The following is a 27,929-nucleotide window of genomic DNA, read 5'->3' as shown; positions in this document are numbered from 1 at the left end:
AGGACACACAAAGACAAGCCAGTTTCGAGTGATACCAACACGGGCGACACACTGGCGTTGTCCAGCACTAGCGGCTGCTTGGCTACATTTTTGAGAAGAAGAAGAAGACACACTCTTCAGATTTTCTGCTCAACATATTCGTACAGGCCGCAGGATTGGAAATTACCGATTGAGGAGCATCGAAACAACTTCCCCCTTGGCTTCTTCCTGCTTCCTCCTTTGGCCGAGATGTCAGCATAAATCATTGACCGACCAGCGGCTCTGTACGTGCGGCCTGCACTAAATGACTTCATCGCAAGCAAATAAAATATCAATAACGTCAAAAGTGCAATAAATCATCGATGCCGACCGCTACCCAGACCCCGACCCCGAGCCCGACCCCGACCCCGGCCCAGGCTGCTCCTGTTTCTGCTTCTGCTCTGTTGCTGGAGAAGTCTGAACAGGGAGGAGCACCTCTTATGGACTCACACTATGGCCCCCGGATTCGTTGACTGACCACCAACCCAGGAACGAAGGAAGGCAAAAAAGAAGAGCAGCACCAGCAGCACCAGCACCAGTCGGACACATTTCATTTGACGCTGAAATGGAAAATGCAAATTGTTTGCGCGTTGCACAAAAGCATGCAAAAATAGCTCCACAGCCACGTGGAGGTGGTCTCTCGCGTCGAGTCCAAGTGCAGGCCAGGAAACGGTAGCAAGAGCAGCAGTCCATTGCTCGGTGAAGTGACCCGGTGGGAAAGCGGCACTCATCGCACACGATCTCATACTGCAATCAGCCGTGCATCAGCTTCGACTGAAGCGCTGAGCTTTAAATGAAGTCAAAGGTACATGAACCGCTTCCTAGATCAATAAAAGAGCAGCAGAAGGGCAGAAGCTCAGGCTAAGAACAGTTCGTCTTCTATTTGTGAGAATCAAATTTCCCATTGGGAATATCGCTACCTCCACATTTGCGCTCCATTTGCCATCCATTGAGTGTGCTCTTCTCGACCCGACATTCCTCTCCAACTCCAATTCCTGCTGCTGCTACTGCTGCTGCTGCTGCTGCTGCTCTTGTGCCCATCTTTATTTTGTCCATGCTTTCATTTTTGCTTGCAAACAAGAAAAATTCACGATTTTGGGCGTAAATTTGTCCATGTGGTGGACCGGAATATATTGCCAGTACATACAACAGCAATGTACAGTGTACAGTGCACAGTGTACAGTGTACGATACTATATGTATGTACCCCACTTATCCAGATGTACATGGTAGTACGAGTATGTCCGTACATGGGGGAGATATTTGCGCATTTTTTTGGTGGCGCTGACAATTTGCATTTATAAATTTCGTTTTCAATTTGAATCTACCCAAAAACACCACATCCACAGAAAGCGAAAGAGAGAGTGGCAGTGGTGATGGCAGTGGCAGTGGGAGTGGGAGGAGTGCTCTTTCAGTGATTGTTGATTTTAATTTATTATTGTTTATTGATAAAATGTACGCATAGAATTTGCATAAATCGATAAATAATGCCCCGGCCAGAGGCGAAATTTAGATATTTATTGCATTTGTGGCTCTGGCTCTGGCTCTGTCCCTCCTTTCCACTCCACTCCAGTCCACTCAACTCCACTTCCCGATTCGTTTTGCATTTGCTTTTGCTTTTGCTTTCAATTTCCGCAGAGCGTTTTACCCAATTAACTAGATTTTGTTGCCTGTTTTGGCCATCGGGTGAATGGACGATGTGGTGGTCGGGAGACGGTAGTCGGGAGCGCCAGCGGAAATGGTGTGGTCAGGCGGCGATCAGAAGAGTTGACTCTACCCTCGACCAGCCAGAGGACGAGCCAGAGGCACAAGTACAGTGAAGCTTATCTGTGGCAATGGACCTCTAGTGCCACTTTCAGGATAACTAATGTCGCTCATTCGCTGACTTCCACTGTGTATTTGTGGTCTTTGAAGTCCGGCGGCGGACACTACTCGTATTTCAATATTTTTGTTTTGTTTCTGTACTGTGGCCCGGACACCGAGAACTTTTGTTTATCTCTCGACACCGTCGCTAAGCATGCGACTCTCCCCGCTCCCCGCTCTCCGCCTTCTCCGTTCTGCAGGGACAGCTTCTCTACGGGTTTTCCCAACCATTTTCCACAGTCAAAACAAATGGTTCTCCCGTAACCCATTCTCGGGAATCCTCTGGTTCCACTTTTGTTCTTTGTTCTTTGCTTTTTTCTGATTTCCGTTTTGTGTTTGGCTTCGCAGAAGCAATGGGATTCCTCGTCGAACCACTTGGCTCCATGGGGAACCCTCCTTTCTATGGTATCCCCGTACGCAGGTGCTTTGTTCGGACAGGACCTTGTTTTCTCTGGCGTTTTTTTTTTTTTTTTTTTCAATTTCTCTGTGTGGCTTGTGGTTTCCTTTCCTTGCCTTGCCTTGTCAGTCTCTCCTCAAGCTCCGTTCCGGACCGAAGGCTGGCCCCCGGGTACGGGTCCGTTGTCGTCTTTTGTGCTGAATGTGTTCTGCCCCCTCCTCTTCCTCTGCTCCGTTGCACTGTGAGGCACCATCGCATCCTGCCTATGCATAATTCTTTTATCTCAACTCTGCTCCAATCTCTCGTTCCCCGTTTCGCGCTCCCCGTTGTACCCTCTTTGCTATTGATGGCTTGTTTACAATGTGCCGCGCACACAACTCCCTGGCCATTTGTCTATAATTGACTAATCGACAGGGTAAAAAGGGAGCTGGAGATGGAGCAGAAGCAGAAGCAGAAGCAGGAAGGGATGGAGTTGCAGTTGGAGTTGGAGTTGGAGATGGAGGAGCAGGAGGATCCCCAGGAGAAGCCGGACTCGGAGTTCGAGCTGCAGCAGTAGCTGGCGATGGGAGCGGAAAGTGTGTCACTGGCACCACTCACACTCACCGCAGTGGAGGCCGCCAGCTGGTGCTGAAGTGACAGCCGGATGTTGCCTCAAGCCCCGCACTAGGCGTGGGCTGCGGCTTTTCCAACATCCATTGTCTATCAAAAACGGAAAAATGTGTAGCATAATTTGATCAAACAACACCATTATTGCTCTTAAAAATTTCCTTGCAGCGTGTATTCTTTAGGTTTATTGTAAGTTTCAGGCGGCTATTGAGCGGAATCGACTACAGCCATGCCAGTTACATATATTTAAAATGGAACCCCTCACCCCAGAGCTGCCTCCTCTCTCCATCGCTCGGGTTAAAGCCACACTGCCGCTGGTGCGGCTTTAAGCCTTCGCCCCAATCTGTGGCAGCTTAGCAGCCCCCAAAGAGCTGCTGTTGCTGCTGCCAAAAGTCGAAAGCCACCCCACAAGCCCAGCCACTGGTGAGGGTGAATTGAATTAGCGTGGAATTCCGTTCTCAATTAAGCGTATAATTTCCATTGTGTGGCTCTCTGTGCATCTGTATGTGTGTGGGGCCCATTTCGATATGACCAGTGGCTGCAAATATTGGCCAGGTGTGTGTGTGTATGTGAGTGGGAGGTGAGGGGCTTGCGACGGGACTCGGCTGTGCGGTTAATTAGATTGCGAGTAATAATATTGCATGAGCCGGCATTCGGGCAACTGTAGCCATCAATGAGTGGGTAAGGAGAAGGGGAGAGCTGCCAGGGCCAAGCGTGTACTCAATCGTAAGGTAGGGTCGCATACACCACACACAGGCATGCCTTACCTTCTGCCTAATGTGCCTTTGGGTGTAGCCAAGCCTCCTCGCAGTACAGTGCACACTTACATGTAATTAGCATTTCCTGTTTGGTTTGCCAATCTCTCACACACATATACGTACACCCTCCCGATCCGACCCTTCATACACACACACACACACAAACACATGCGCGCACACATATAGGAAGGGAGGCCACTGGCATAATTAGACGAGTCAAAAATCATACGCCATCTCCATTCAAATTCAAATTGAGATGAGAGCCCAGATTCAGATTCCGATTCCGAGCTGCCAGTTGCCTGCTGTAGTTCCTCCAGTTGCAGTTGCAGTTCCACGGATGCAATGTAGAGGAGTGGATGTAGACCGGACTCCAGGACCGACACAGAAAGAACTAAGCAAATATCTGTTGGCGCCGAGGCCCAGACACAGGCCCAGGCCCAGGCACCTGCAAATACTAGTAGAATATATAGGCTACAGCTGAGGATGAATGATGATGCGGAAAAGCCTTTTCTTTCACTGAAAAAAAAAATCCACCGAGAAACGTTCTAGGATCATACGCCGCTGATTAAGATCCCATGGAAGGCCTTTACCAGCCAATACTTTCCCAGGGTCGTAGGGATCCAGACTTTCGATCGGCATAAAAATATCAATATCAACGATACGGTGGCAATTCTATGGATTTCAACGTGCTTTTTCATTACTTGCAGACCGTATTTACTATCCACAAAAGATACTTCGAAACTTTTAGCTCCTGAAATCCCAAAAGATACTTCAAATTTATTAAATCTTAAATCCCTACAAGACACTTAGAAAATCGTTGCGTCTTTTATCCCCAAAAGATACTGCGAAATATGAAATAACCAATTGTTGCACAGAAGAGCCAAATATGTGCATAGGGCCATAGGGCTCTATTACGAAATGGAGGTCTATTTTTGGCCATTTAATCATCAACAAATTTAATCGCATGCCAAGCGATATACCGCTTAGAAAAAAACCAGTATTATTATTATTTTTATCACCAAATGTTCGTGTGCGTTAGCCAAATAGAGCCAGATAGACGAAAACACTATTTTTCCAGGATCGTAAGGATACAGACTGTCTAACGGATGTACATTTGTTATTGTTTCGGAATGTAGCCACTGATCATAGTCTGGGGCATATTTATGCACATAAGATAAGATCTATAGAATCAGTAAATTTTCACAAAGTTTACGGAAGATCCATGTATTTTTGATTTTTGAACCTAAGTTCGTGCGTATGTGTTCTCAGTCTGAAGAATCCACTCCGAGGCCCAATCGCTTAGATCTAGGTAGATCATGTTTAGCTGGGATACATAGCGACGTTACCAGACGTCGCATTTTCCCGCAGTGTGCCAGCATCCGCCCTGGGGTTCTTTCGTCATACATGGAAATGTGGAAATTGTGGAAATGTGTGTTAACCAACAAATCAACCAAACTGACTGACCGCAGAGCATGCATTTTATGTGGTTTTTTGAGTTGTTAACGCCCCCGGACCAGAGCTCACAGCCTCACACTTCCATCCATCCCCATCCCTGCCACCCACCATTGCAGTCCTGGTGCCTGGGAGAATGCCCACCTGTGGGGATTGGCTGCTATGTAATTGCAGATTTTAATATTTAAGCCGCGGCTCTTTATCCCAGGATTTATGCGCATGCATTATAATGTCTGTTCACATTGCCATTCCATTCCATTTCAAACAGAGGAAAGAGCGATGCGATGGGGGAAACTTTAATTAGTTTGTCAAATTTGCATGGAAATACGAGGGGACGAGAATCGTGTAAAGATAGTCCTCCCTATGGATGTTGGCCTGTGCCCTTTGCACAAGTTTTTCTCGTATATTTTAATCCAATGTCCCATGCCTCTTGAACGGAATGCAAAGTGTTAACCAACTTAACAATAAGTGTAACCTTATGGCCTCCCCATGCTCATCTGCCAGGGCAATCATAAACATCATCAGCAGCAGCAGTAGCAGCAGTAGCAGCAGCAGCAGCAGCAGCAGCAACTCCATCTCCAGGGCGGCCATGTGGTGTATGTTTCCACCAGCCGAAAGGGGTACGAGTGCGGCGGTCCTGCAGTCCATAAACAGACTCCATAACAGCATTCAGGACCCATGGCCCATCTTCTCTCTTGGGTGTGCGTGCGCGTGTGTGTGGGTGTGTGTGTGTGCCATATAAATAAACATAATCGTGAAACAAGGCCAAGGATGGCTCTGGAGGAATGAAGGAGTAGGCAACCCTAAATGCTGCGGAATTTTAATAGTTCACGTAAATGGTTTTTGTGGCGTTGGTAATGTTTATTAACCAACTTAGACTCGACGCAACGGAGAAAAGGACCTCCACGTTATGGTCCTGCTGCTGCACTGACAAAAAAAGATGCGCCTCCCAAAGAGTACAAAGAGATATTCGAGAAGATATATAACGAGTATGTATCTTCAATGGCTGGCATTGCCTGAGATGCTTCATTTTGCCTGTTGCATACTCAACGAGTATCTGGTATCATTTTCGCTCGGTGTTGGTGGCGGTGCTGCTGCTTCTGCTGCTGGTTCTCCAGTGGAGCGTGTTTAATGCTCACTTAAGTTGCGTTTATACAAATTTCTTCGCCTCTCGACTCCTGCTTTGGTCCGTCCCGGTCCCAGTCCCAGTCCCAGTCCCGGTCCCGGTCTCGGTCTCGGTCTCGTCCTTCCATTTCCTGCTCCTTGGGCAACTTTTGTTAGTTGGCTCCTTGGGCAGCCCCAAAGAAGTTTGTGTGCAGTGGCTTAAGGTATCCCAGCCACCCTCTCTGCCAAGTTGTGCGTAAGTGGATTCATTTATGCCCGAGAATAAATGCTTTGTTGTTTGCATTCCACGAAGTTTTGTGTCTCACGTCTTCGGCACGCTCTCCAGTCGCCTCTGCCGTGGATTCGCCTTGGACTGGGTCTGCGTCTGGGTCTGAGCTGGACGCAGTCAAGGTGCAGCCACTCAACTGGAAGAGGGAGATGAAGAGGGAGAGCAGAGGCAGCGCCAGGGGATACGGCAAAGGGATAATCCCTTTTTTCCCCCAGTCAAAAACGAAACACCCATTGGGTTGGCTTTGGTTTTTTTTTGGAAATTTTATTCTTCAATCACTTTTCGTTTTCATATCAATTGTGTTATTAGCTACGCAAAAAAAATGAGTTAAGAAATGTTGGGGTTTTCCTTCACACGGTGTGATCCGATCTCCTTACATGGCTAAACAACTAACATTAGAGTACATTCCAGTGTGAATTACTAGGTATGTATATATATAATATTATGTTTAATATGTGTTGTGTATCTGTGTGTATGCATAGTAGAGTACTTTTAGTGGATGCAACATGGATGATGCGCATGCAACAGAATTTTTACACCGACTTCCACGCTCCAACAAATTGACTAAGCTGCTATTAAAAAAAAAAACATACACACATACATGTGCATAGTATATAAAGTAAAAATACATAAGGAATCTGTACAGGTTAAAAAAACATAAAATACAATACAATAAATGGATGGGTATAGGAATAGGAATAGGAAAGAATAATAATAATGGGATGGACATAAGGGGGGACAAACACCTCTCCTTTATCCTCTTTCCATCTAGTTTTATCCGTTTCTTAGACGGCTTTATCCTTAGTTTACGCATAGGTTTTATCTTAATGGTTTTCCGTTTAACAATTTTCCTATTTACAGTTTTACAACTCAAACTTTTGTTCTTGGTTTTCTCCCGATCTCTTTCGATTTCGTTTTTCGTTCGCTTCTTTGCTTAGCATTTAGTGATATATGTATATGATTTTCTTTTCTTTTTATCGAAGAAGAAGAATAGGGGGCAGGCCTCCTTTTCCTATAAGGTGTGTGGCCCTTTAATTGCCTATACAACAACAATAATATCGATTCTATCCGAATGTGAAAACAAATTTTCATGAAATTCTTCATTTAATTATCAATAAACATCAGTCTTGAACTTAGTTTAGGTTTTTTTTTCGTTCTTTTCGCATAATTTTCCATCTGCATTTCTTCTGCTTCTGTTTTCTGTGGAGCTCGTGAAATATCCTTAGAGTGGGCCAGGGGTCCTTTGTGACGTATCGTATGTGTGTTAGTGTGAAATCTCCAGAGAAAGGAAGGGGAATCCAGGGTTCCAGTGTTCCAGTGTTCCGGGCTTCCAGGGTTCCGGGTTTCCAGGGTGTTGAAGGCACAATTTCAAAAGTGTTTCGCTCCGCTCTCTTTCCATTACGAGTATAATGTATCTATAACTATAACTAAACTTAGATCTGAGTCTGAGGGACAATGGAGGGGTCTAAGGATGAGCGAATGTGAGTGTGTGTGTGTGTGTGTGTGGTGGGGTGGCAGGGAGGGACCCTTTCTATAATACAGAAATACAGATAAAAGTTGAGCTCAAAACACAGAAGCAAGAGGACGGGTTCAGGAACGCAACATCAGCATCCAGAAATCGAATCTTTATCCGATATCCAATAGATGCGACCGATACGAGTATCTTCCCTCTATCTTTTCCTTAGACAAAGAACTCCTCGTTGCCCAGACTACTGTCGCCACCGGCGGCCTCGACGTACTGCGCTGCTTGCGGCATCCAGGGCCAGGACCAGCCGCCGCCATACCCGCCGCCGCCGAGGAGTCCGAATCACCGCTCCGTCGAGTGGGTGGTGGCCCCGAGGCCGCTGCTGCTGCCCGAGCCAGAGCCCAGGCCGCTGCGCCGGAAGAACCCAAGCGTGTCCAAGGCCTTAATGGTGCGCCGAATCAGCTCGTCCTTGTATTTCCAGATGGTCTTGTCCTCCACCGAGTTCTCGCGGTACTCCTCGCAGCTCTTCTTGAGCGTCTTCACGCAGTCGGCGCGATAGTGCTGCAGCTGGGCGTCCTGCGTGTCCACGGGATAGGACTTGCAGACGCCGCCCAGGCAGCTCAGCGGGAAATGGTTGTGGAGGGTAAGCACGCGCTCCGGGTCGTGGAAGCACTTGACGTACTGGTTGGGCTTCGTGTAGTTCTTGGCACGATGCACATGCTGCAGCATGTGCATGTACTTGGGGATGTCCTTGTGCCAGCCGTGCTCGTGCTGCTGGTCGTCCAGGAAGTACACGTTCCGGAAGTTGTAGCTGTGGAAGCCGTCCGGCTTGATCTTCCGCGACTCGGGGCGCACCTTCTCCATCAGCTCCGACCAGAGGACCGCGTTGCCCTTGGGCATGATCACCTCGTCAATGTCCAGCAGGGCAATGTAGTCGTACAGATAGAGGTTCTTGTACAGGCAATCGTTGTAGGGTATCACCTCGTTCTGACGCTTGTGGTTGGTCTTCTTCGTGAGGTACAGATGCTGGAAGCCGGGGACGTTCGGCTGGCCGCCGGGCAGGGTCAGCGGGATGACCTGGACCTTGCCCTCCTGCTCGTAGTGGCTGAGGACCTTGGTGATGTTCGGGTGGACCTGCAGGTTGTAGAAGTAAATCTTGTCGGCCCCCAGGATGTTCAGCATCTCGATCCACTCGATGAGGCGCACACTCAGGTCGTCGTACAGAAAGTCCAGCCCCTTGACGCAGACGGCAAAGCCCTTCTTTTGGTCGTCGGGCGGACGGTTGTAGATCACCCGCAGATTGTTGGTCGCCGTGTCGCACTCCTTCTCCACCATCGACACGGAGCTGGGCACGACGCCGTGGAAGGGCTTCGGTATCTGGCAGGCAATCAGATACGGCTGGTAGATGCCCTGCTTGTAGTTGCCCCACTTGTTGTACCAGATGTACTTGTACTCGAACGTCTTCACGATGAACGGCTCCTTCTGGCCGTCGAACCAGAACTGGCAGTAGGTCTTCACCTTCGGCTCGATGCGGTCGATCATGCCCAGGATCCGCACCGTGGGCCCCAGCAGCGAGGTGCGCCGGATGTCGTAGTAGGCCCCGAACAGCTGGAAGGTCCCATTCGTTGTGCGCAGCGTCTGCCAGTAGATGTTGTTGAACTCCAGCTCGAAGATCGACGGATACTTGGCGCAGGTCGACGACTTCTGCTGCAGAAAGTTCTTGTTCTTGCTCCAGTAGGCAATCGGCAGCGAGGGTATCCGGGACTCCACGTCCCTCACGAGCTGATCATCGTCCATGGCTGCACAAAGATACGTATAAGAATGGAGATCCACGGCAATGGGTGATTGGGTGTTACTCTGTGGGCCTTACCTGTGCGATTGTCCACCAATATCTCGCTGGGGTCGAAGTGGTCTGTCGTCGTGGACGTCGTCTCCGCGTACCGCATGTCCTTCTGCAGCAGTATCCGGCCGTTGAGCGGCACTTGCTGGTACTCCTGCGGCACTAGGTTCGTGCCGTGCATCTTGAACAGCCCAATGATCACGAACGACCACACGCAGAGCGAGAAGAGGATCTTCAGGATCACCTTGGAGTGGGCCATGGCGTCGGGTTCTTTTGCCTCCCTTTTCGCTTACACTTCTCTGCGAGGCTTCACTGCAATGAGAAATGGGGCAAGAATTTGGGCATTAAATGGAGATTCTCTGGGAACTATGTGGGGATCTGTATCCCCCCCTCCCATGGTCGTCACTCATCTTTAAATATGGCGTCGGCTATTTCCGCTTCCGTTTTGGTTTTTCCTGCCAACGCCCTGGGCGTTGACATATTTCTCCTCTCCTGAAGGCAGAGAAGCGAAAAGAGGAGCAGGAGCAGGAGCAGGAGTAGGTGTCCTTTTGCCTAATGGAAAACAATCTAAAAATGCCACAGAACGCTGTAGACCGCAGGAAGCCGGTGGCAGGTGGCAGGCGGCAGGCGGCAGGCGGCACAGTGGGCTTTGTGGCAGGAACAACTGGTGCCCAAGGGCAAGGACTACCTATAGAAGGAATTCTCCTGTGCTTCCACCAATTAATCGCTGAACGGTTCCGTGCATTCATTCGATTTCTGCCCCCCAACCGGCTGTCATCCGTAGTTTACCCTTTAGATCTTTCCGCTCTTATATTTTAGCACTCTGCTCTCTTCTGTGGCGTCTACTGTGCCCCAAGGCCAACATTTCATTTGCATTCCCTCCCTCTCCCTCTCCCTGCTCCCTGCTCCTGCTCCCCTCCCTCTTGCTCTCCTTCCCCGTTGTATGTCCTTCTGCTTTGTGTGTCATTATGCCTGGCTTATGCCACCTCTGCCTAGACGATTACAAGCGGGCGGCTGCCACTGCCTGTGCCTGTGCCTCTGTCCGTGTCCGAGTCCGTGGCCCAAAGGACTCTGCGGCCACACTTCAGGCGAAAATCTGTTTGCCTTTCTGCTGCGCCTAGTGCCTGTATCTTGTATCCTTGCGTGCGATTCCTCATCCAGCAGCAACACCAGCCACAGCACTGTGTCTCTGGCGGCGGGGCTTTCGAATATTTATGACATGGAAGGATAGTACGTCCTGCTTCCTTCCTTCGTCTGTGTTCTGTGTCCCGTGTTCTGGGTCTTTTATTTTCTATCATTCAAGAATCCATCATTGGAGTATCCCTCATTCAATATCTTTGCTCATTGTCTCCCAGCCTTGCCCACAGATGGAATGCCATTATCCATTATCCCTTATCCACTGCGGCCACTGATGACAGCGGGATACGAGTGCCACCACATCCTCCAAGAGAACCTTCTCCCGCGCTCTGCGCTCCTCTCCGCTTTAAAGCAAATTGCATGTCCAGCTCATTTCCTTGCCACAAAGCTCCTTCTGCAGCCTCTGGTACCTTCTGTCTTCTGCCCTCCGCCCTCAACAAACACCATCCCCTCCCTCCTGCACCATCCTCCATCCTCCCTTCGCATTCAGATCGCTTTAGTTTGTTTTAGTTGAATCAAAAAGTTGTGTGTGCAACATTTGCCTGTGTGGCTGGCAGCCAGCAGCAAGCAGTAGAGAGTTTTTCCTCAAGTGTTTTCCATTTCATTTGCATGCGCCGCCAACTTTCGCACACACACGCACACGCACACGCACACAGAGGCAACAGAAACAACAGAGACACGAACTGAGATACACTCTTGCAGTGGCAGATGTTGCAACAAACAAACAACAAACAACAAACAAGCTTTCAACCGAAAGGGTGAGAGTGTGCTGTGATGCCGCCGGGCTGTTGCTGCTGCACGTGAAATGTGCAGAGGAGGAGCGACTGGAGAGGGGGCCGGGGGACTGGTTGATTAACCCCCAAAAACTCTCTCGGCTTCTTCTTCCGAAGGAACATCGGGTTCAAGGCACTTCGAGGCACTTGGAGTCCGCATGCTGGATCCGCCAGGGAGATGGATCATTTATCATCCGAGCAAGAGTCTTCGGCCTCCACTTCACGTACCTTCACGTTCTGGGCCTCAAAAATTCTAAGACTGAAGCCCCGAAAAACGATTTGGGTCAATTTGCCATTAAGATACGCGTCATGGCTATGCGATTATTTGCTTCTTAAAAGCCAGAACAACAGCCAAAGACAGAGCCAAAGACGGAGCCAGAGCCAGAGGCAGAGCCAGAGGCAGGGCCAAAGACAGGGGCAACTTCTCGTCGCTTGTTCTGGTTGTTGGCCGCCGCTGGTTGTTTGGCTCTTAATTTGCTAGGCAAAACAGGTTCGATCTGTGAATGCCGGGGCGGGTTTGTGTGTCGCACCCAGAGACGATCGAGTGGCAAGCGGTACACAAATTTTAATGATGCCTTCGGTGGCGGTGGCGGTGGTGCTGCTGCTCGGTATTCGCTATTGGGTATTCGGTGGCTACCAAAATGGGTCAATGAGCCTCAATGACTTTTACAATGACTCCAGCGACAGAGCCAGAGGTAGAGGTGGAGGTAGAGGTAGAGTCTCTCCCCCCACCCCCCACCAAACAGCAATTAAACGGAAAACAGACCTCAAAGATTGATTTGGGATCTGGCGTTGGCTTTGGCTTTGGCTTGGGATTGGATTGGATCTCTTTCCCCCTCTGTCTTTCTCTGTTGGGGCTTCAGTTCAATGATCTATGGTTTCAGGCCAGCGAGCGTTAGAACGGATGGAATATCAAACGAGAATGTGCCACGAGCGGTGGATTACAGTTACAGATTGATTGGAAGACTTGATCGGAAACAGAGATCCGAGATCCGAGATGCAAGGAGCTCTTAATGGATACATCACAGCGATGTACATTCAAGATACTCTCAAAACCACTGCCAGAGAAAAGGCACAAGAAGATACTAACGTATCTCAGAGATACTACCTGGCCCGCCAGCCTTTCTGCTGTGAAGACCAGCCCACACTCTGTACGCCCTGACCATATACCTTCTTCTGCTGATTCTATAATATTTGGGGATATCTGAAGAATATCCCATGCGATATAGCCCTCGTCGTCGGCCACAAACAGCAGCTAAGAATATCCATGAGATACTTGACTCCCAGGGAGGGTGAGTGCGAGTATCACTGTGTTTATCTGCGCGGCTCTTGCGGGCCTACGTAATATCTATAAATGCTGTCACATTCCGTTTACGATCATAACTCGTTTTTGTGGTGATTGTTTTTTGTGGCCCTCTGATTGATTTATGCTCGTGGCATAGAGAGAGAGAGATTCATTAGCATTCTATTTATAGACAGACGGGGACGTCTATTGTTGGAAGAGTGCACACTCGGCATACTACAGGTGGCACCGTCCGTCGGACAACTGCAAAGATGAGTCACCCAGAGAGGTAGCATCATCTCAGTCGTTGGAAATCATCGTTAAATGCAAATCAGATACACATGTGTGTCTATAGATGGGTGTCTGGGTCTGTGGCTGGGACTCTCCCCCCGAAGACGCCTCAAACTATTCATCCTCCATCCATCCGCTGGCCAAGACGTTGGGGCAGAGTCCGCAGAGTGCCCGAAGGCAGAGAGTTAAGCACAGACCTGGCTTGAAATTAAATTAAATGGAATGGGAGTAGAGTAAAGTAGAAAGAATCCAAATGAGTGCCGCAGCACAGCACAGCGCACAAAGTGGCACAAAGATCCGTTCGATTGCTCGCACATCACACTTCACACGTCACAGATACAGATACAGATTCAAATGTATCTGTGTGAAGACAAAGCCAACACCAACCCAAAACCAAACCAGGAAAAGTCAAACGAACGCATTTAAAATGCACGAGAAGACGCAAAGTGGCGCAAATGAACTTAAGTATCTTTCGTGTGCCTGTGTATCTTACAGATACGCTGCTGCTGCTGGCAGCATATGTATCCCTGTATCTGTATCTGTATCTATATCCGTATCTGTATCCGAATCTTCCGTTGCTGCCGCTGCGTGTGCGATTTTAATTCGCCTCACATCCTTTTATTTGCGTACGTGTGCGGCTGTGTTTCCGTGCCCCCAAAACACACACGAACAGTGCTGCTGCTGCAACACCACGTGGACCGGGGGATGGCTCCCCCGCCCCTCCCCGCCCCCACAACGATTGATAGCAAAATGATTTCTCAATATGTCGCCTAAGTTGATTTTCGGATGGCAAATGAAATTTTTGTGCTCCTGATGCTGCCGCTGCTCCTCCACCACGTTCTCGCCTCCCAGATACATTTCGCAGACAAACAAAGGCAAATTCTGAGAAAATTGAATTACAGGTATTAAAGAAAATTATGGATGTACTCTTATGTACAGATCTATGGCAACGATAAGAAACGCAACATTAACAGATACATAGATACTTCGCAAAGCGTGTTCACTGAAAAGATAGTTAAGTATCTGCCGAATTTATTCATTATTTGTGGAGAAACATGTCAAAATCTTAAGCAAATATTTGGCAGTTCTCAGACGATTTCGGATGCGCCCTCGTTCCAAGTATCTTTCACAGATATGTGCCATAAGTCAATAGGTGTATTGACTGTATCTTTCAACCTTGCAAATCTGCTCCCCAACGAGACCCCCCAGGGGAGCCCCGCCCTGCTGTTAGATCGTACAAAAAGGTTGATGGAGACTCCATGCGAACCTCTCTATAAGAACGGATTTCCCTGGCTAAAACTAAATCATTTGAGTGTCGTTCGGTGGCTTTTCCTCCGAGGGAATGGAGTATTTATCACTGTGCCACAGCGTGCCACTGGACACTATTTCTAAAGAATTTCTATCCATTTTTCTGGCTGCATTTTATTCTATTCTATTCTATTCTATGCATTATCAGAGAACTTGTGTTCCCCCTGTTCCATTCTCTTCTGTTTCCACCACGTTCTATTCCCAAATGTTTCGGGCCGGGTTCTGGTCTGGCAGGCACACTCGGCATATTGCCGAAAAAGAAACATTTAATTTCAATTACGAGGCAAACACCAAAAACTTGCGAATAATCACATGCACAAAATGTGTGTTCCATTGAATCTAATGCGATATCTAGATATAGGCGAGGCGGGTTCATGGCGAGGGGCTTGGGGGGGGTTAAAGTGCTGCTGGCCTACCCATTAACCCTCCTCCCCCCAGACCCCCTCCACCCCTTTGCAATTCGGGTCGTAATGCAAAAAGCACTCTGATTATTCGGATTATATTTTTCGCGTTGGGGCTATTTATGGCTTTAAGTGGTGCTCTGGCTGTGGTGGCGGCACACACACACACAGCAAATGTATCTCATAAATTCAGCAGCCCCCAGCAACAACAACAACTACAACTACAGCAAAAACAATCTGCAATTGTTGTCCGTGATTTAAAATTTATAACAATTAACAGCCAAACAACCAAACAGCCAAACAATGCGGCAAATTGTCAAAAGACATGAAACGGGACGGGCGATGGCCAATATGCAAATTGAAAAAAGGGCCCCCCAATGCCTGCCGCCCTGCCGCCCTACCGCCCTGCCCCCGTCCGTGTGCTCCTGCCGCAGCAGCAGTTCTGTGTGCCGCAACATGCCGCAATACAAATGGGGCACTGGCCACGCCCACACGCCCAACCCACTACTACGCCCACAGCGGATGGCCCTTGTCCATCCACCAAAATGTTAATAATGCAGAATGGCCGGAGAAGCGGCGACCGAGACGCGGTGGATGGGCCCAAAAGAACTGCGGCACCACTCCAGACTAACGTTGAGATACTTCTGCCCGCATCCGCAGGATACTCATGCTCAGGAAGGCGGCGAGGAGCCATGGTCGGGGGGGCCAGAACTACTGCAGCAGAAATTCATTCATGAATGTCAGGAGGCATATGATTCGGGGATTCAAAGATTCCATTTGCCAAATAAACGAGCACTGGCGTGGAGTCTACATATATCACCTCTTGACCAATGTTGAGGCGGAAAAGTTGAGGTGTAGATAAGCCAAGGGATAAGTCTGTAGCTACGTAAAGATTCTGCTGGATACCCAAGTAACAGTGGTGGCAAAAAAAAGTTATCCGTTCATGGGTTATTGCTGAGACGGGCTTTAGGTACAGGAACTATGTTTGGGAGATGAAGATCTATTGTGGCTACCCTGCAGAACCCTGCTCCTAGACCGCTCACTTCTACAGGGGCCATCGTCTCAAAGAGTCTCTCAATCTGATCGATCAGATAATACTCTCAGATATGCACTCTTTTCTTATGTCATTTCTGTTCTCTTTGTTCCAGGAATATCTTTCGATCTCTTCCTTTCTGGGGTACCTTTCATTCTTGACCGGTTCCGCCTATCTCTTACGTTTGCTTACGTTACGTGTGGGCGTGGGTGTGGGTGTGGGGAGGCATGCTACTTGTGTGGCTGCTGTTGCGATAAGTACCACCCACCCGTCCATCCACCCACGACACCCCCCCACAAGTAAGTGGCGTTCCAAGTCGTACGATTGGATGCTGTAGCTGTAGAGCTGTCGAGCTGTTGGATGTATCTGCAAGATAGTTGACATTACGTGACTGCTGATAAATTACGTCAGCTGCTTACGTAACCGAATAATGCCAACAATTGCCGCAAAGAGAGGGATATAGAGAGGGAGCGAGAGGCAGAGGCAAAGCGCACGACAATTCCTTGACCCACAGCACATCTTGCCTCCCTCCGCCCGCCTGCTCCTACCACAACTCCTCGTGCTAGTATCTGCATCTCGTATCTTTTGAGTTGTATCTGTAGCTGTAGCTTTAGCTGTGGCTGTGTGGCGCATCTTCTTCTCCAACTGCTTCTACTGCTGCTGGTAACCCATTATGGCAATTTGCAGGGGGAGCAGCATCAACTCCTCCACACACACACCACCCACATATGTGGCAGTGTGGCAGCGTGGCAGGGGCACACACAGCAACGCAAACGCAATTGGGAAACAATTTCAACGAGAAGCAAATCAACGTTTATCCCGAGACAAAACCCCCAAAAGCACGGGAAATCGAAAGGTGGAAGGCCGATGAGCAGAATACCCTAAAATATCGGTTTTCGCCACAGGAAATGGCATGCAGCAGCGCTCCTCGGTCGGTTCTGCCTGTAATATTTGTAGTCAGAATGGTATTTGTAATTCCATCTGTAAATGTACATATCCCTGGCTCTTCTTTCCTGTGTTCCTGTTTGCTACGCGTCCAGCAGAAGCGCCAATCGGTAGGTAATGCCTTCATTATAGTTTCTGTAGTTCTATTCGAAGTGAGATCATCATCTATTCAGCAGTGCCTCTCGCTGTTAATTTGTACAATAAATTCAGAGAATCTATAGCTTTAGCTATTCCATCTGTTCCATCACCTGTTTCCATGTCAGGCGGATAGCTATAGGGATTCCATCCCTTCTTATCGAATGGGACTCGCCTCGCCGCAAAAGGGTATTCCATGTGCTGCAAAAGTGCAAAAAAGCTGAGGAACAACGCTGGGCCGCACGTTGTCTATAAATGCGACACGAAATGTTTAGCTTTGGCTGTTGCATGCCACTGAAATCAGTGCTGGGAACATGCAACATGCAGCACAGCAGCAGCCCAAAGACTTGCGAGAGGAGAGTCCGCCCTCTTGTCTGCGGGGCGGAGAGTCGGCGACGGAGACTCGACAGAGAGTCGTTGTGGACTCTTGCGTATTTGATTTTCTTGTCACGTTCCAGCTAACAACATAAGGAAGCAGTCAAATGCTAGGCTGGTGGCATGGTGGCACGGTGGCATGGTGCCTGTCTGACAGTCGTCGAGTCTCAGTCTGAGTCGTCCCCTGAGCGACAGTCGCTCCTCGATCCTCCGTCCTCCCTCCTCCCTTCAGTGGAGTAGAATCGCAGTCTCGAGGTCTCTTTTGCGAGTTGTCAACGGCATTTGAATGACGCATACAGAAAGGGACACGGCAAAGACAGACAGACAGAGAGACAGAGAGACAGACACATGGCGTATCTGTAAGTTCTCGTCTCGCTGTCAGTCATTTGGGCTCTGACTTTGATTGCAATGCGCCAAGGATGCTGCTGCTGCTTCTACTGATGCTTCCACTGATGCTTCCACCGACAGTTTGTCCCACTGCAGGTTCCAGTGCCATCCTCCGTTCAACATGCAACGTGCAACGTGCAGCAGGCAACGCTTCAGCTAACATTTGCCGAAAATTGTCAAGACGCTGTGTGTGACATCGGGAGAAATGCTGCGGTGGGGGGATAGGAGGGATGCCCCACAATGAACGAATCTCCCTCCACCTCCCCCTGCCATGCCTCTGCCGCTTAATGTGGCGGCAATAAGTCAATAGATTCCGTTCTTCTGCGGCAGGTGCTAAGCCCCCTCGGGCGCCAGCAGCATCAGAAGGGCGGGGGCTGGGCGTTACGTTCTCTATTGACGTGAGACAATTACGTGAACAAATTGCAAAATACTTGTCTGCAAAATCGCAGGAATGCAGCGAACGATGGCAGCGGCTGTGATAGCGACATGTGATAGGCGTCCACCGATTGCTTCGATTTTTGATCACGATTACGCCACGTAAGAGAATGACGTTGGGACGCACTACGTGACGTTGAAATGAAATTATTATTGTAGTCCTTGAGGCAGTCCCTATAATTAAGCGCTTGAGCGGGGGACACCCGGGAGGACCCCCATTTGTGGTGTTTCCCAATGAAATGTTGTGCTTACTATCTCTGTCCTTGGATACTTTCTTTGGATGCATTTCGCTCTTGCGTGAGTATCCGCTTTTCTGGCTGCATTTCATGCGTATCTTCTGCTGGTTCTGTCACAGGATTGCTTGTGATCTGTATCTGTATCGGCGCGGACTCCTGCTCGCTATGTTTAAGCGGCTATTGTCTGTAGCTGTTGCTACTGTTTTCTGGTCAAGGTAGTGCTTCTACTGGCCCATTTTCTCGAGGCTGTGGTGCTTAGTCTTCGGCAGTCTCCAACATTGAGCACTCTGCAGGAGGCATTGCATTCAGGCTGCGAACTGTATTGATCCTTGATCTATCTGCTCAGTCCTAATCGGATCCAATTGAATCTTCAGAACAGCCATGGATGCGACGAGTTCCTCAGGGGGGCAGGATGCGACTCATTGGGATCTCCTCGGCCGTCTTCAGGTGGCATCAGGGTAGGAGACCTGGTACCTGGTACCCTGGTGGATGATCTGGGTGTTATGTTAGACCCCAAGTTAAAGTTTTCCGAACACATTTCTACCATGGTAAATAAGGCCATGGGCGTGCTTGGGTTTATAAAGAGGTGGTCAAAGGAATTTGACGACCCCTATATAACAAAGACTCTCTATACCTCGCTTGTTCGTCCGATCTTAGAATACGGCTCCTGTGTATGGTGCCCTCAGTACAAAGTACACCAGGACCGTATAGAATCAGTACAGAAAAACTTTTTACTCTTTGCTCTGCGGGGCCTTAACTGGGATGCGGGTGTAAGACTCCCATCTTACTCTAGTAGACTACTATTAGTAAACCTCCCATCCTTAGTTAACCGTAGAAAAATGCTTGGTGTGATATTTATGCACAACTTGATCAGGGGTGACATAGACAGCCCTGATCTGTTGAGCCGCATAAACTTCACGATTCCTATTAGACTGACCAGAAATTGTATACCGTTGTTCCTTCCACTCTGTAGATCGAATTACTCCTTGCATGAACCGTTTAGGGTCTTATGCTCGGATTATAATTCCCTCTACCATATTATATCCACCACTAATTCTCTTCCTCTTATTAAATTATTAATCCTTACACACCTTTCTATTAATTAGTAACTGTAGTGGTATTTGTATTTTGATTGCATGCTTAGTTTCTTAGTAAGTTTAGTGCTAATTTTCCTCGAATGTTAGTCTAATATCTATCTTTCTTGCATGTTCGCGTTTGGTTCGGCTACGCACCGCGCGTCATGCGGCAGCGCCCCTCGGTCGGTTGGGCGGGAGGAGGGCTGCGTTTTGCCTGGGATCCGCGCGTAACAGCCTTCTGCTGGTGTCACACGGGCCACTTGACGGTGCAGTAACTGCATCGCCTCTTGAAAGATGCAGTCATTGCATGTCAACGTCCAAAGAGACAGGGTACGAGACAACCAAATCCTTGAGATCCTTTCGGTACCGACAGAATCCTGGATCCTCTTCGGGAAGAACTCGATGAGCTTCACGGTATTTTGCGTTCTAGACTCTTGTTTGCCGAAGAACGAAGCGGAGTTCACCCACAGACGGATTGTACCAATCGCAGATTCGCTCTTCTCTGGGATCCTTGATGACGCAGTAAAAGATCGGATCCCCGATGGCAATGGTATCCACGCATTTCAGGAAATCCACTGCGAACAGCGTCGTTTGCCGATCGCCAGCACAATCATGAAAACGAGAACGATAAACAGACACGAAGGTGGCATTGCTCTTCGGTTCAGCAGAACGATCAACAGAGCCACGTTGTCCAACGAGCACGAAGTGGTAGCACTGGCAGATTGGCAGCACTGGCCGCACTGCCAGTATGGCGGGAACTATTTGCAAGACTATTTTTCGCTTAATTAGTGTACAGTCACAACAGAATGCACTACGCAACGTAGGAAAAATACGTAAAGGAACAGAAGGCACTGTCCTAATGGCAAGCGAATGCCTTTTAATTGCCAAAAACAATGAATTCATGGAGAAATGGCACCGGGTGACACTACCACGCAAATGGAAGGCATTTCGCTTGTCGGTGAGAGAGAGAAGCGCCAACAAAGACAGTGGCAGGAGCGCTAAGAGCTCAGAGTAGACAGCAACAGGGGGGGGCCTGCACCTCGCACCTCGCACCTCGCACCGAAAGGCACACCCCGTTTTGTGGGGCCAGCACTGCTCCCCTCCGCGCTTCCGTGGCAGGGGGGCGCGCGTCTGTGAGCGAAGTTCCCTTCTTTTCAGGGTCCGGCAGAGATCCTCCGCTGAAGTCCAGTTTCGGTTCATTTTGAGTTTTCATCTTGCAAAAGTTTTGTGGCGCAGTCGGAGGCGGAGGCAGAGGCAGAAGCTGTGTTCGGGTCTTACTTTTCTTTCATTCTTGGTTGCGGGCTCGGCTTTGGCGCTGCCTTTGTAGCCCGCGTGTCAGGCACAGTGGAACGGGGTGGCATGGGGCGCAGAAAGTGAGGCATGGGGCACACCAACAGTAAGCCACCGAGCCGACCGCCCGCTCTCCTTCCCTCCTTTCCGTGCAATTTGCATATGGAATTTATGCTTTTGATGGCAACGATGGCGATGCCCGGACTCAAAGTCAACTGCATGTTAATGAAAGCCAAATGCAAAAGCAACCTACCATCCCATCGCATCCGCCAGGCGGCAGCATCAGCAGGGTCCCCCTGCCACCAAGCCACCAAGCCACCATGCCACCTTCTGCTGCGCCTTCGTCTGCAAGCAAACTGCTGCCCCATGCCCCATGCCCCACCATTGCTGCATTCTGCCTGACCCACGACGCGACTTTGTCATGCCGCCATGCATATTTGAAAAGCGAAACAGAACAGAAAAGTTCAAGGATTGCAGCGGCCGTCGTTGTCGTGTCGTGAGCTTAGATTATGTGCAGATTTCAGGTAACCCCAAAAGGCAGCAAACAGCAAACAGAAACAGAAACAGAATCGGGGGCACTGAGGCACGGATGAGCGTAAGGAATGCCCCACACAGAAAGTGCTGGCCAAGGATGGATGCAGAAACAAGAGCTTCAGGCTCTACCACGGCAGAGAGTCTCTAGACGGCAGTTCGAATACAAAATACATGTCGTGTGCGTGACAAAGTCTCCCCGACTAGGGCTATTGCTTTGTATTTACTTGTTGTGGATCACTTCATGAAAATCTTTAGGAAAAAAGCTGCAACGAGGCCATCTTACGAGTGAATGCCAGAGTTGAGTGCATCGATTCCTCGAAACAATCGAAACAAGAGCAACCATCGAGTGGCACCACATGGCAGCAGAGCAGATCTGCCGCAACGTTTGACATTTCTTAGAACCTTTTTGTTGCGACCAATTGTGGCAAACCAACCAGTCTCAGACCTCTCTATCTGCCACTCCATTCCACGTCCAGTGTCCAGTGTCCACGTCCACGTCCACGTCCAGTGTCCACTGGCGATCAAAGCGGAGCGCAGAGACCACCCACCCCCGCAACGGAGTGCTGGGTACTGGATGGAGTTTTGCCTTTCACTTGCTGCCAGCTCCATGCCCCATGCTGCATTCTGTGGCCGCAGAGCCACAAAACCATGCAAAATGTAACGGGCCATGGAAGTCGTTCGTCACTTGACGACAAACATCCAATTAAGCCATAAAAATCTTAATTTAATTATTTGCCACACGAACAAAAAGAGGGGCAAGAACCCCAGAAAGAGAGAGAGAGAGAGAGAGAGATTCACAGAGAGCGTACTGCACTCCGGAGATGCGAGTCGGGATGGAGTCGTCTCGCAGCTGCGCTGCCATTCGGCGTTTTGCCATTCACAAACTGCACTCACATTCGCATTTGCAGCCGCAACTTCAACTCCGATGACGACAACAAACGACAACGATTTATGGTGGCCGGTTTTTCTTCATTTAGGCTTCAAACTCCAGCTCCCAGCTCCCTGCTCCAAGAGCCAGCCCCCGGCAAGCAGCAGCAAGAAGCAGTCGAGCGAGCGAGCAGCAGGCATGTTGCATTTTTCATGAATTAGTTCGCATATAAAAGTCAAATGCAGTCCATGGCCTGCCATGTCGTGGAGGAAGGAGGGCAGGAGGAGAAGCAGCAGCAGCAGCAGCAGCAGGATGGGGGGCAACGACTGGAACTGGAGCTGGAGCTGGAGCTGTAGCTGTTTGCTGGAGGCGCATAAACAGATTTTGTGGCAGAAACACAGCCACAGCCACAGAAACAAGAAACAAGAAACAACAAATTCAAGCCGCACAAAAAAATGCAAGCAAACGAGCGGCAGAGAGGGAAACTGAAAGGAGTTTTTGGCGAGCAACCAAATCAGAGATGGTCGCGTGAGGGCACGCAAATATCGTATACAGACAGAGGATTTCCTGAGAAGGGGGCCTATCGCAAGAGCCTGCTGAAACCGATCTGGGGATCCTATTACTGAACATATTTTGGAGTGGATTCCTCATGGAATCCACAGTATTCGAAAGCTGTACTCACGCCAGAGTTGACTCCTTTCGAACCTAGGGAATAGAGGCAACCATTTTCATTCAGACGAAGGCGCCACAGTCGGCTGTCACATGAGTGGAGGAGGAGGCGGAGTGTTCTGAGAAGCGAGTGAAGCCTGAGACTTGGAGCCCCGACTCACTTGGAGGCTACTTCGAAAGAATTCAAGACTATATCCCATGGAGTATGCCGCTCGTGTCACGAGCTCATCTCCAGCTAAGGCGACGGCACTGCCTGTGCCAGTGGCACCTGCCCCTGTTGATTTTTCGCTGCATAATTAATGAAATGAAAGCAGCTTGCCCCACGCTCCCCATGCTCCCCATTACCTCCTGTTTGTCCGCTGTCTAGGCCATAAATTAGATGATGCATGAGTCGAGTGTCAGTGTGTGTTTGCTCGGGGCGGGGAACAATGGACAGAGCGGGGAGCCTGGGGAGACCCGGGAAGACCCGGGAAGACCCACGGAGAGAGATAATGTGCAGCCGATAATGCGAATGGGCCCCGGGCAACGTGTGGCAGGGTCAGCGGCTGTGCTATCCCCCCAAAAGACCAACGCCAACAGATAAAAGATAAAGAAATCAAAGAGAACGAAACACCGAAAAACTCCGACCCAAAAAAACCAAACAGGACCTGCACAACACAGCAGCCATTCGAAAGGCTGCCGTCAGCGTTATAAACCGAAACGTTTAATGCGAGGGGAGGCAGCAGCACGAGCAGCAGCATGTTGTATGCCCCTTGTGCCCCCTTGATGTGCTGTTGCTTGATGTCCAGATTGTTGCAGGATTGTTCATTGTGTGTGTGTTGTGTGTGTGTGTGTGTGTGTGTGTGGGATGGATGCTTGTTGTTTTGGCAGCGACAGTCGGGAGGGGGAGTGGATGATGTGTGCCCGTTGGCCATTTCATGGGCTGCCACTTGAGAGCAGGAGACCGGAAAGGAACGGACAGGAAAGGGAGGGAATCGGAGCGGGGTACCGGGCTACAGGGGCACCGGGGTAGTGCACACTGAACGGAACATTGAACAACTTAAAATACAATAAATAGGCTTAAATATTATATATATTTGATAAGAAGAGATTTTCGGGACTCGGGAATACAATCCACCCGCAAAAGGGAGCATCCGAGAAACAGTGGAACAATGAGAGGGAACCCATGGAATGGAACACCAAATGTTATGAATTTTCATAGAGCGAACCCATGGAATGGAACACAAGTGCACCGGAACATCTGAGAGAGAGAGAGAGAGTGAGAAAGAGAGAGGGGGGGAATATACATCGAAACGTTTGTATCGAGAAATGCAGGCCTATAAGGTGCGCTGTAAACCTAGAGAAATCTGTGTCTCTTTCTCTGGAGTCCCATCCCACATTCCACGCGATAAACAAGGAAACAATCTTGACCCGATCTTCCACGAGGCGTGAGATAATGCTCGAAGACAATATACGATTACAGAAGCAGAAAAGAAATATGCGTCAGACGGACGACCTTGGGGCTGTTTCCATCTTCTCAAGATTATGGCATCTGAGGCTCTCTCTCTGGCTTGATATCTATGAAATCTCGCTGGTGGATAAGATAAAGATAAGAGACCTGCTTTTCCAAGAACTAGATTAAATATTCTTCCACTCTCCCAAGCAAAAAGTGTCTTTCGACAGTTTTGTCGCCTGTCGTTCCAAAACGCAAGGCTCCTGTCAGCAACATCGTACCGTCGTACCATCGTACCCTGCCCTGTATCCCTGTAGCCCGCCCTGAAGATTGGATTGGATTGGCTTTGGCGCTTGGACCATGGGCTTACCTGACGAATGCGCTTCTCCTCGTTGGCAAATGGTGCCACACGGTGACCAGACGGGACGGCAACGACGAGGACTGCTGAGGACCGTTCGGACTGCTGCTGCTGCTGCTTCTTTGAAGGCTGCTTCTGACGTGTCGGCTGCTGTGGCTGTAAGAAAATAAAACAAAGGCAAAGCGGTTCTTGAGATGGGGCTGTGAAGGCTGTGAAGGCTGCTAGGGGGATATCCAATGTAGACTTTATTTAAAAGGACTTAAAGACGACAAAAGGGGAGCGGGGTGGCAGAGTCTTGGGAGAAGTTGCGAAAACATTGTCTCGGCTTTTGGCCTGGGGTTTTTGGTTTACCTCTAAGCTCATTAATTTTATTTGCCTCTTGCGGCGGTGGCAACAGCAACGGCAACGGCAACGGCAACGGCAGCAACTGCTGTTCGTTCGTGTCTCGAGTGCTGCCCTCCACAGAAAGATACAAATTGAAGGCACGCACAGATACGCGGATACATTTCGAGGAGAGACAATCGCATATGCAAACGAGTATGGGGAATACCTGAATACCCACAAAAGAAAGGGCATTAAGCAGAAGAGACGCAGCTCAACCGCAGACCAAAGTGACCTGCTGCATGACCGAGGACCGTGCGACCGAGGAGTGCTATTGCAAGACGCTCTATGCCGGAATGTTTACGTATTTAAGAGCTGTTCCCCCAGTTGCTGGATCTAAAGGAACAGAGGGAGGGTTCCTTTGGTTCGCTTCCGTGTGGCCTTCAGTGCTTCAGTGCACACTCACACTCGTACGCATAAGCTACAGATACAGAGATACAGAGATACAGTCATGTGTGGGAGTGCTCGTGGAAATGTGGTTCAAGGTTTTTCCACGGTTCGCGACAAAAAGTGAAAGTGAATTATTAAAAACAATTGCAATTGGCGTTGATAAAAGTGCACACGGCATACACGGACACACACACACGGCTAGCGCGTGCCCCAGTGGTCGATAATGGAAATTTCTGCCCAGAGCCGGCGCTGCAGCCACGGACACGGGCAGGGGAGTGCTGCCTGGAGATCCCCAGAGTGGATATCGCACGAGGGGCACTTTTTCGGGGGCTCTGTCGGCGGACAAGTGTCGAGTAAGCGGCCATTAACTGGAGATATCCCCCTTAAGATATCCCCAGGTTGGGGCTTTTCGAAAGGGTTTTTCGCATTTTACTTGAGATTTTTTAGGTAGAAGAGCTGTTGCTTCTTCCATGAAAAGTGATTTCTTTCCCTTCTTCTGTCTAGGGGTTCCTGTTCTTTGATTAATGATTGGTCGGACAAGTGCAACACGCGCTGCTTCCCTACTTCTTTGCCAAGCAAAAACAATGTCAGTCGGTCTGTCTGTCAGCAGCATCCGTGGTCCATGTTTTGCGTCCAAAAATAAACTTTCTTGTGGGTCCACAGAGGGACAGAGGGCGGGCCATGATTTATGTCATTTTATTTAATTTTAATTGAAAAACTTGCACTCCAGACCAGACGAAACACCAGACACACAAAAAAAGAAGGAAAAAACCCGAAAAGCTGCTGCACCAAAAGCCAAATATAATTAAAATGGCATTTAAAATGTTCTCCTCCTCAAGGATACACATAAGTACAGTGCCGGTACAGACCGCCCTCCGTCCCCTGGAAGCCACACCCATGGCCATGGCACAAGGACAAGGACACGGACACGGACAAGGGAAATGTGAATAAATATCGCACCGGCACCGGCACACGCCTCAAATGTAAATGTGGGAATGACTTTATTATTAAATGGAGCTCTCCCCTGTTTGTATTCTGTTTTGGCAAATAATAAAAGATACTCTCTGCCACTTTCTGGGGCAGCAAATCATGTTGCCAACTGCATTCGGTGGCAGCGCCTCCGCTCATATAAATATATGTGTGACAAATGCAAATGATGTTGCCACAGAGCGAGTGGAGCGGGGCGATTATGAACTCCAAGAGTCCAAGAGTCCAAGAGTCCAAGGGTCCAAGAGGCGCAGCAGCAGTCTATGAAAAGCAGTCAACAGTCGCAGGAGTCGCCGGAGTCGCCTGCCGCACAGTGGGGAACGCCCAAAGGAAAAACCTTGGTCCAAGGATCGCTGCTGGAATTTCCTTTGACCTCTCTCTCGCTCTGGACTCTGGCTAGAGCTGCAGCTACAGTTCTTGCCACATTCCCCCCACAGTGCCACAACTGGAGCAAAAAAAACCTAGAGACACAGACACAAAACGCCATAAATCATGCGGCAACAACATAAAAAAGCAGTGCATGTGTGTGTGTGTGTGCCACAGACAACAAGCAACAGAAATATGGTAACAAATGGGAAAACAACTAGAAAAAAAAGGTAGGCTAGTCTTTGGAGGGGCAACGCCGATGCTGGGAATACCCTTCTCCCTTTGGAGCATATTCTATCGTATTTCAAGGGAATACTCGCTACTCGCTACTCGCTGCTCGCTACTCGCTGCTCGATGCTCGCTGATTCGTTACTCGTTACTTCTTAGTGAAGATATTACTCGCATCTGCTTCTTCACGAATGCTGTAGCATGGTAGAAGCATTTGAGTGTGCTGCGTTTTGAGTGCTTTTATTGCATTAACGTCAATAAATTAGAATGCTGCTTGCGGCATGATCCAGCATGTGGCTGACTCACTCACTCGAAGCAGCAGCTGGCGGCGGAGGCGCGTGCTGTCTGACCGTTGATCGGCGGCATTCGGCACGTATTCAAGTGTGTGTGCCACCAGCAATATGAACTTGTTGCCCACTGCAAAAGCAACAGCAACAGAAGCATACACACTCGAGCAGAAGTCGTGGGGGCACTACGTCTAGAGATGGGAGCGGCGCGGACACTGAAAAGAACATCCACGAGTATGAGTCTCCACTTGAAAGGATTAGCCAGTCTTCATCAACGAGTAGAAGATCGTGCCTTCAACGAGTGGCGAGAGTATTTTCATCGGGGAGTACAGAGTATTTGACATCGAGTGGCGATCTTTTCACGGATCAGTAGTGCAGTTTTCTTTGGAAAAGTAAATACACTCACCATCCGCGAGGGGAGGAGCAAGGTCCCAAGAATCTCTCTTTCGAAGTGTAAAGCGTCCTTTTATCCTATTTATAGTGACGAGTTCGACCCTAGTGCCAGAAGCTCTCTGAATTGTATGTCTCCGTGTG

General features: G+C 49.3%; 1 protein-coding gene across 1 annotated transcript in view; it reads right to left on the bottom strand.

Moving 5' to 3' along the window:
• Positions 1 to 6,729: 6,729 nt before the first annotated feature.
• Positions 6,730 to 27,929, bottom strand: part of LOC108152386 — an 85,952-nt gene continuing 64,752 nt past the window's right edge. Inside the window, exons 4-6 of the mRNA XM_017281683.2 lie at positions 24,769 to 24,912; positions 9,822 to 10,103; positions 6,730 to 9,750 (exon numbers count right to left, since the gene is read on the bottom strand). Of these exons, the coding sequence (XP_017137172.1) occupies positions 8,294 to 9,750; positions 9,822 to 10,050 (1,686 nt within the window). The 5' untranslated portion in view covers positions 10,051 to 10,103; positions 24,769 to 24,912 and the 3' untranslated portion in view covers positions 6,730 to 8,293. The remainder of the gene's footprint in view (positions 9,751 to 9,821; positions 10,104 to 24,768; positions 24,913 to 27,929) is intronic.

The sequence above is a fragment of the Drosophila miranda genome, chromosome XR (assembly GCF_003369915.1).
Source record: "Drosophila miranda strain MSH22 chromosome XR, D.miranda_PacBio2.1, whole genome shotgun sequence".
NCBI lineage: Eukaryota > Metazoa > Arthropoda > Insecta > Diptera > Drosophilidae > Drosophila > Drosophila miranda.
The sequence above is the reverse complement of the archived record's forward strand: the minus strand, read 5'-3'. Positions and strand labels throughout refer to the sequence as shown.